This window comes from Amphibalanus amphitrite, unplaced genomic scaffold (assembly GCF_019059575.1).
Source record: "Amphibalanus amphitrite isolate SeventyFive unplaced genomic scaffold, NRLGWU_Aamphi_draft 000069F_arrow, whole genome shotgun sequence".
Classification (NCBI taxonomy): domain Eukaryota; kingdom Metazoa; phylum Arthropoda; class Thecostraca; order Balanomorpha; family Balanidae; genus Amphibalanus; species Amphibalanus amphitrite.
The window spans coordinates 565,654-575,164 of NW_024881565.1; the positions used below are offsets into that span (position 1 = coordinate 565,654).

General features: G+C 60.9%; 1 protein-coding gene across 1 annotated transcript; it reads left to right on the top strand.

The window, feature by feature from the left end:
- Positions 1–3,016: 3,016 nt before the first annotated feature.
- On the top strand, positions 3,017–9,499 carry LOC122378975 (metabotropic glutamate receptor 2-like). The gene is made up of 5 exons (XM_043360733.1): positions 3,017–4,861; positions 5,057–5,216; positions 5,328–5,488; positions 8,371–8,506; positions 8,791–9,499. Exons 1-5 carry the CDS (start codon positions 3,017–3,019, stop codon positions 8,805–8,807), a joined length of 2,319 nt encoding a protein of 772 aa, XP_043216668.1. The 3' UTR covers positions 8,808–9,499.
- The last annotated feature ends 12 nt before the right edge of the window (positions 9,500–9,511 follow it).

The following is a 9,511-nucleotide window of genomic DNA, read 5'->3' on the forward strand; positions in this document are numbered from 1 at the left end:
GGCCAGCCGCCAAGGACACGGTGTCCTCCACCAAAGACACGAGCGCGATTTCCCTAGTCAGCAAAATACTCAGCGAGCTTACTTCAACGGCTAAAACCACGACGTCGGAATCGAACACCAGAGACGAGAAAAAAGAAATGGAAAAGACTGTCGTGCATTCAGCTGTGTCTGCGGTCCCAGCACCGACAGAACCTTCGTCGACGAGATGGACCAGTACAATCGCCTCAGCGTACAGGAAAACAAGCACGATCGAATCCATACTGAAGAAGATGACCCAGTCCATGCCGACTCCACAAACCACCAGCGCCACAGAGTGGACCACCGAAACATCCAACATGTCCACGTCGACAGCGGCCAGCAGTACGGAGTCCGGCGGCCGGCGGGGCGCCGACTGGGCCTGGGAGCCGCCGCCGCCGCTGCCCGAGCGCCACCTGCCGGCCGCCGGCGGCTCACTCTGGTACCTGGCGCTCAGTGTGGACGCGCACGGCCGCGGCGGCGGCGCGCTGGGCTGCGGCCGGCCGCGCGCCGCCGCGCTCACCGCGCTCGACTGGGCGGCCGCGGCGCTGGAGCGCTCGTGGCGGCGCCGGCCGCGCCACCGGCCCGGCCTGCTGCTGGTGGATGGCTGCCAGCAGCCGCTGCGCCGGCAGCAGCAGGCGGCGGTGGTGCTGTCGGCAGCCGGCCGGCCGCCGCGCCGGCTGGCCGGTCTGATCGAGCTGACCGGCTCGGAGGCAGTGGCGGCGGCGTTCCGGCGACACCGGGTGCCCAGTGTGGTGGCGGCGGCCGGCGGCGGCGAGGGCCGCCTCTCGCTCTCGGCCGACCCGCAGACGACGGCCGCCGCGCTGGGCCGCCTGCTCGAGCAGCTGCAGTGGCGGCTGGTGTCGCTGGTGCACGCGCCCCACTCGGCCTGGCACGCGGCCGTGCTGGCCGAGCTGACGGCCGGGCCGCGGCCGCCGCGACTGGCCGTCACAGAGGCCCTCAGCGCCGAGCCGGGCGGCGGGCAGCTGGCGGCGGCGGCGGCAGCGCTGGCCGCCGGCCGGCAGCGCGGTGCGCATGTACTGATCACCCTGCTGCCGGCGCCGGTCACCGGGCAGCTGCTGAGTACCCTCCGACAACATGGTGTCCGGCTGTTCGTCATCAGCGTCGACTTGAGCCGCAGCGGAGAGGTCGACTAGTGAGTACCAGCTGATACTACCGGATTTACAATGCCTTACATTACAATGGCAGATTTTAGGTATGCTTGTTGTACGTACATCATATATTGAAATGCTGGAATATTGGACTGTAGTTGGACGGAACAGCGACTGACCAGGCAATGTGTTTCAGTTCCGGCACGGCCGGAGCGGTGCGCATGGTGCCTCCGCCGCCGCCGCCCGCACCTGGCCGTGCCCCGGCCACCGCCCTGACCGCTGACCTGTGGCCGGAGGCCGAGCCGCGGCAGGGAGAGGGGACAGAGGGCGAGAGTTGGACGGCGGCCGTGACGGCGGTGACGGCGCTCAGCGCCCACCTGCTGCCTCTACTGGACGCCATCTGCCCAGGTAGCGCCGGCCACCGACCGTCAACTCATTCAAAAGACTGATAACCAAACAGTAGCTTAGCACATCGAGAAGTAAAGTAAAGCTTGCCGAAGTCTACTGAATATCTCTTTCACTATGACACCTTCCTGTAAAACAACTTTGCGAGTAACATATCAAAAGCTTCTTCAGACACAACCTTCGCCGACTAACCGGGCTCTGGCTCCCTTCAGACCCAAATAGCTCTCCGCCGACTGACCGAACCTCTGACCGTGTTTCCCCCGGAGATCCGGAGACGGCCGAGTGCGACCTGTCCACCCTGGACGCGTTCGACGCCGACGACCTGACCCGACACGTGACGACACTGACGTTCCCGGGCGCGGACGGCGGGCCGACCTCGTTCCTGGACAGCCACTACCTGGCCTCGGCGCCGCTCCAGGTGGGACACGTCATAGGACAGGTGTGCGGACTGGTCTAAGGACTTCGCACAGGGCTCGGCCCCGGACAGAGACAGATTAGGCATGAGACGAGTACGGTAGACAGCCAGACGAGACAGGAGAGGATGATATGGTCATGCAGTATAAATGTGAGACAACGTGGATGACTGTGTTAGACGAGAAGACTAGTAAGACTGGATGGAGCACAATGGTTCTTACGGCGGGGAATGGGACGCACCGTTTCCGATTGGAGAGTGGCACAGGCCGACGACCTGGCCTGCGCCCTGTGTCTCCCAGGTGGGGAGGATGATGAATGACCTGTGATATGTGACCAGCAGGAGAAGTCTGGTGACCTAACCCGTGGGACTGTGTCTCCCAGGTGGAGAGTCTGTGGGTGGACCCAGAGTCGGACGAGGGCGCCTACTGGCAGCCGGTCGGTAACTGCACGGTACAGAACGGCCTGCAGCTGGAGCTGGAGCAGCTGGTGGCGTACCAGGCGGACGGCGAGCCGGTGCCGGCCGCCGAGGTGCGCTCCACGTGTCCCAGCTGCCAGCCGCCGCCCGACCAGACGCACATTATGGAGGTAAGAAACGGCTGCCTGGCGACACGACACGTCCTCTCAATGAAAATGAAATTATGGAGGTTGGCTGAAGTCGGGTTTCTGTGCTTCTTCCTGGTTAGGGTTCAGTGTCATTTGGCAGACCAAGCTTAGTAGTTTGTTGTCTCCCAAAAGTCGAGTGCAGTGGTAAGTCCTGTTCTGATCGGCAGGTGGCGCTGGCCGGCTCCAGCTACCAGCTGGCGGTGCTGGCGCCCGTCCACCGCGAGGGCGCCGACATGTTCCGCTGCGGCCCGCTCGCCGACACGGAGACGCTGCTGGGCGTGGCGGCCGCCGCCTGGTCGGTGGCCGCCTCCCGCCTGCCGGTCGGCGCCCGGGTGCTGGACACGTGCGGCCGACCGGAGCGGGCGCGCGACCAGCTCTTCTCGCTGTTGAGCTCGGCGGCGGCCGACCCGCGCCGGCTGCTCGGGGTGCTCAGTCTGTCTGAGCCGGCCGGCGCCGCCGTGGCCGGCATGCTGCGCCAGGCGGGCGTGCCGCACGTGTGGCTGCCGCTGACAGGCCACGGCGGCGCCTACGACCGGCTGGTGGGGCCTTACCGGGCCGTGCCGCCCGTCGAGCTGGAGGTGCACGCCGTCGTGTCGCTGGCGCGCCGGTTCGGCTGGCGCTACCTGTCGGTACTGCACTCGACCGACCAGTACGGCCTGTGGGCGCGCCAGCTGCTGGTCGAGACGGCGCCGCAGCACGACATCTGCGTCGGCTCGGTGATCGGCGTCGGCGGCGGGTTCGGAGCCGCCGAGGCCGAGGGCGCGCTGGCGGAGCTGGGCCGCGACTCGGCCGCCTCCACCGTGGTGGTGCTGGTGTCGCGGGCCGAGCAGACGCGCCGGCTGCTGGCCGCGGCCGCCGCGGCTGAGGACGGTCTCCGGGAGCGGCTGCTGTTCGTGGTCGGCCGGCACGGCGGCCCGCCGCCCGACGACGAGCGGCTGGCGCCGGCGCTGCGCCGCGCCGTGTTCGTCTCGCTGCCCGAGTCGCCGCCGATGACAGCCGTCTCCCGGTGGCTGGCCACCATGAGCGCCGATTCGCACGCGCCGCTGCCGGACGAGTGGTTCGCCGAACTGGCCGAGCGGCGTCGCAAGTGCGCGGAGGCCGCCGCCGACGGCCAGCCGGCGTCGACCGACTGCGCCGCGCTGCCCCGCGAGCAGAGCCCGCCACCCGTCTCTGCGTACGTGCACCAGGCGTCTGCGGCCGTGGCGGCGCTGCTGGACACGCTGTCCCAGTACCTGCAGCGCCACTGCGTGCCCGGACAGCCGTGCGCGCAGCTGGTCGGCGCCGAGCTGATGGAAGCGCTGGACGCCCGTCTGGCCAACACCTCGTCTTCCACGCCGCAGCGGCCGCGGCTGCTCTCTGCCGAGCTGCAGCTGTGGGCGGTCCCGGACGGTCGCCGGCCGCGGCCGCTGGCCTCCTACGGGCGCGGTCTGCTGCGGCTGGCCCAGGGCGAGGCCGGCTGGCGGGCCGCGCTGGAGCAGCACCGCTCTGAGTGCAGCACCGGGCCGTGCCTGGCCACCTGCGCGCAGCAGACGGAGCTACTGGCGCCGCGCGCCGGCGGGCCGCCGCCGGAGCCGGAGCCGGCCGCGCTGCGGTCCGTGTTCGGGGTGGTGAGCGTGGTACTGTCGGCGCTAGGTGTTCTGGTGGCGCTCGGCTGTCTAGCCTACTTCAGCCTGTCGGCCAGTAGTCGCGTCTGCCGCTCGCCAGTCGACGCCCAGGTGCTGGTCGGCCTGATCCTCATCTGCTGCGACAACGTGGCCTTCCTGCTGCCGGCCAGTGCCGGGGTGTGCGGCGCGCGCCGCTTCGTCACCGGCCTGGCGTACGCCACCGTGTACTCGGCGCTGCTGGTCAAGATGATCCAGGTGTGGCGCGTGGCCGGTGGCCGGTGCGACGAGCTGTCACAGCGCGGCGCTCTGCTGCTGGTCTCGCTCTGCCTGCTGGCCGTGCAGGCGCTGCTGGGCGCCGCCTGGCTGGTGCTGTCGCCGCCGCGCGCCCAGATGCTGGTCGGCCGACTGCGGTGCGCGCCCGCCGGCCGGTTCGAGGCGGAGCTGGCCGTCTCGCTCATCTACGTGCTGCTGCTGAAGCTGGGCCTGGTGTGTTTCTGCGCGGCCGGCTGGCGCGGCGAGTCGGCGTCGGGCGGCCGCGAGCCGGAGCCGCGCTGGCTGCTGGCCACTGCCGGTCTGACGGGCGCCGCCTGGGCCGGCTGGCTGGCCGCCGTGCTCTCCTGGCCGGCTGAGCACAGCGCCGCCACCGCCACCGTCATCTGCAACCTGGTCTGCGTCTGCGTCTTCTTCGTCTGCCTCTACCTGAGGAAGGTGAGCCGCCCGACACTGATAGAAAACCCTGGCTTGGACAGAAAACCCTGGCTTGGACTCGGACGAGAAGGCTAAAGCAAGTGTGTGTTGCTAAAAATATTGTTGCGAGGAGCATGACGCTCTAACTCATGAGTATGACGTTGACGCATGACGTTAGTTGTCGATGTTGATGCAGCGTGCATATGTCGTTCGCAGGTGATGCTGTTCAACTATTTGTGGCGGAACCCCGACGACCCGGACCTACCCTCGCCGGTGACCGTCTCCACCATCAACAACTCCTTCCTGATGCAGATGCCGGCCAAACTGAAAAACTTCTCCTTCGTGCGCACACCACAGCTCTCAGAAAGAATACAGGGTACGTCATGGTCGTCTGAAACGGTACCGCATAAAAACTCGTTGTTAACTGCTGGATTATCAGTGCCATTTGTTCACAAAACATTACGACGAATTTCACGTCTCGCCGCAGAGAACGCGCGCACTTGGAACCCGGCGACCGAGGAGAACGGAGCCTCGCTGAGTTTCGCCGACGACGAGAGCGTCGACCTGGACCGCTCGCTGTCCGTGCACGAGTTCACGCTGTCGGCCGAGCAGCGCAGCCGTATCACGGCCGCCGCCTGCCTCCATGTGGTGAGTCGCAGTCCGAGTCTGGTGTGGCGTGTGAGGAGTGCGTCATAATGGGTAGATGAACACGTATCCCGAAATCACAGCCCAGCCCCAGTTCGGTAACACAACGATCGTAAAGGTTTAGAAAGCATGTCGCCCTGATATCCACATGACTGCGAGACTGCTCGATTTGACTGCCCCTACTGTCACCCTGAAATGGAACTGTTTTACCGACCTGTTTTTACCCATTGTCGATTCACATGCCCCCATGCGGACCATGCGGATTAGGAATGCTCATGCGCCTGTTTTAAGTGAACCGACTAGCGATCTGTTATCCCATCGCCGCGCCGTGCTGGCTACACTCGGCCACAGCTCCGCCGAATATAAACGGGTGAACCGGGCCGCCCGGCGCGCGATCAGACACGACAGCTGTCAAGAGATTCGGCGGCGGCTGCAGGAGGGGCGCGGCTCGGTGTGGAGGGTGGTGCGGTCTGGAGTGGGGAGTGGTCGAGACGGCCGCACCACGCCGGATATACAGCTCAACGAGCTGAACCACTACTTCGTGGAAGAAGGGCCACGCGCGTCTTGTGAGGAGCGTAATTAGGGGGAAGCGCCTCACTTACCCTGCAGACTGCCACGCGTTGGGGCCTGCTTGTTTTTACTGTCACCCCTGTCACTGTCTGAGCTACGCTCTATCGTCTTCTCCATGAGCGGTTCGTCCGCCCATAGTGAGGACGGTATTTTTATCCGCATGGTCCGCATGTCGTTTGTCGCGATTGGCACGGTGCTCGTGCATTTGGTCAATTCCAGCATCTCTCTCCGACATACCTCAATCCTGGAAACATTCCCTTGTCCATCCAATCCACAAAGCCGGCGATCCTTCCAACCCGTCCAACTTCCGTCCTATATCCATTGTCCCTGCCATCCCTAAGATTGTAGAGCGAGCCGTTCATCACCAGCTCTACAATAACCTCAACAACAATTACCTATCATCCACCCAGCACGGTTTCTGGCCTCGTCACTCGTTTGAAACCGCGCTAGTATCAATATTCGATCACATCCTAACCGCAAACGATCGGGGAGAGCTGTCACTCCTGTGCCTGCTGGACTTGAGCAAATGTTTTGATACGATAGACCACGACAAATAACTCACAAAATTGCAGCTGCACGGAATTGATATCAATTGGTTTGCTTCTTATCTTCGGAGCCACGCACAGAGGCCTCACTGACACTCTGGGGAACACCAAAATATCAGCTCCGCTTCCCAACAACATCGGCGTTTTCCAAGGATCCTGTCTCGGCCCTCTGCTCCACTGCGTCTTCGCCAACGACCTCAGTCTGTTCGCCGAGGATGCAGTAGTAGTACAGTACTCTGATGACACCCAAATTTTGGTTAGTGGTAAAAGCACAGAGTTCTCCAACGTTATACGAAAGATGGAAATCACATTGGCTTCACTTGACAGATGGTTTCGTACTAACGGCTGGAAAGTAAACGCTGAAAAACTTTACTGATATTGCTGGGAAGCAGCCAAAATTTGCGCAATGCCCCTAGTTTTACGGTACAATTCCGCGATCACAAAATTTCACCTATTTCGGAAGCAAATAATCTCGGCCTTATGTTTGATCGCACGCTGAGCTGGGACACTCATGTTGCATCAGTCATACGACGCTGTTTCGGCTTACTCATTGGTCTGTCACATGAACTTTTTATGACTTTGTATCGTTGACGAGAGGTGGTAATAACCACAAGCACTGTGGATCGCCTTAACCCTCGCCCGTATTGGTGTTTTTCCAGCCGCGAACGTATAAGGGGGGGGGGGGGTCCGTTGGACCCCCCCCCCTTTGCCGTTTCGCCCCTGATCGAGCTAGAGCTTCGCGGAAAAAACGAGCGTGTTGCCCGTGACGAGAGGAAGCCGATAATACCCAATTTTAAGGTCCTAGGTCATTGGTTGACCTTCCAGGTCAGGTCAATGACCCAAAAGTCGGGAAAATCGGGACCTGTTAGAACGTCGTAAAGTGTGGCTGCTATGAGGTTTTTCGGGGTGCTGATCACGAATATCATGTTAGTTTTGATCACAGATGATGTCTTCATGCATTTAGGCCAGGTCGGGTCAGGTCAGGTCAGGTCAACCAGTAATGGTATTCGTAGTAGGTGGCAACCGCCTCTGACAGCTTCGTAACATGTTACGAAGGCACCAAAACTACTTCGTAAATGTTCATATGGTTGCTAAATTCGAATTCAGCACCAAAAACTGGCCTAGAAACATGTAAAACTCGTAAAAGTGAACCGAGGTCATCAAAGGTCAATGACCTGACCTGACCTTCAGGTGACCTTGACACCCTTCCTAATGCATGGGGGCAACATCATATGTTTGAACGCTTGAAACCACGAAAAGACTGCAAACGCGCGGCTAATGCGAGCCGGCATACGCCGAATCGCGATTCCGGCCAAACATGGTCCCGAAAAGTAGGTCACAGGTCAAAGGTCATTCGGGTCAGGGTCATGAAATTTTCAGGGTAGGTGTAAAATGGATGAACGCGAGGGTACTGAAAGTTTCGTGGCGATCGGCCGTTTTTTACGCGAGTTATTTGCGAAAAACCATGGGGGGTCCGTTCGACCTCCCCCCCCCCCCCTAAACGGGCGAGGGTTAATAAGTGTCTATGTCTATAATCATATGTCTATGAGAGCTTGTGTCGTTTAGCGCAGACTCCAGTCTCCAGAAAACGTAATGGCAAACAGGTTACAGGGGATACCTACTGCCGATATCATTATACCCTGGACTCTGGCACATCTCTTCTGATCCATTCAGTCCTCACATTTGGCCTCTTTTTAGCCCGACTAAGTTCAATGGGTGCCTGTGCTGGAGCGGGCCCGCTGACCGGTCACGGTCCTCGAGTGTCCCCAGGAGACGGTGACCAGCAGCTCGGAGAGCGAGGACATGGACCACTACGACACGCCCAAGGCGCTCAACGAGCTGGTGCGCCGGCTCGGAGACCGCACCGTGCTCGTGCTGCCCACCGACAACGCAGACGGACAGGACGGTACGTGTAACACCAACTAGGACAGGTGGGACGATAGGATAGTACTCGTAACTACGTTGTGAAGAGTGATAGGACAAGACATGTGTAGCCAGTAGGCGGCATGCGGTCGTTATGTCACATCCCCGGAAAAGACGGCATATGATAGTACTGGTTTTCTATCAGCATTGGATTAAGCATGGGTTTGAAGTTTGAACGCAACATGACCTTGCAGTCGGCGCGCCCCTACATCTCCCCTCCCCCTGGGTTTGTTGTTAGTACTCGACGCATTTCTTTCGGTGTTTCAGAAGACTCCAAGATTTGAGGTGGACATGTCGTCTACCGGGGGCGTAGACAACCAACGAACGGCGTTACAGCGCACAATGGAACCTCGTCGGTAATGCGATACGCTCTCACGTCGTCGACCGACAGTATTGTGATATAATGGACCGAACGGGCCGCCACTGACCTGGTAGGGGACCGACATCGGCACCGGGAGAAACACTGGGCGGCTCAGCAGGACTGCTGTCGTGGACGAACTGCCAGAGGACTGACCGGCACGTATGACAGATCGACAGCCGACAGTGTCAGTCAGCAGTCGTCGCCTAGTGTCACCAATGATTGCTAGCCCGGCGTGGCCTTCGTGGATATGATGACCCAGTATTATGCAAACGGTCCCTTCGGGGAGCGTCGGCATAACTATGCCAAGTGCCAGCCCCATAGTTGGTTGTTTAAGTCGCGAACCCGCCTCACCGAGAGACAGAACAAGCGAGTGTCGATTCGCTGGAAATTATCCCAGCCGAGGCAAGCGGACTCCGACGTGGTGATTAAGTGGGAGGGGCGGCTACAAGCTCGGCGCTTCAGACTACTGTCGGTGAAAGCTCGGGCGCACTCGACACTCGACAGGGAAATAAGGATATACAGCTGTTTTGTTACTACGCTTTAAATGTCGAGGCACTTTGTGTAATTTATAAATGACGTACATTTGTGATGTGTATGAATATATTGTAACATTTCTGTGTTATTTTG

Coding starts and splice junctions, on each gene's coding strand:
- LOC122378975 (XM_043360733.1), top strand. CDS start 3,017: ATGCTGCGCCAGGCGGGCGTGCCGCACGTGTGGCTGCCGCTGACAGGC. Junction 4,862..5,056: donor TCTGCCTCTACCTGAGGAAG/GTGAGCCGCCCG, acceptor TGTCGTTCGCAG/GTGATGCTGTTCAACTATTT. Junction 5,217..5,327: donor GCTCTCAGAAAGAATACAGG/GTACGTCATGGT, acceptor GTCTCGCCGCAG/AGAACGCGCGCACTTGGAAC.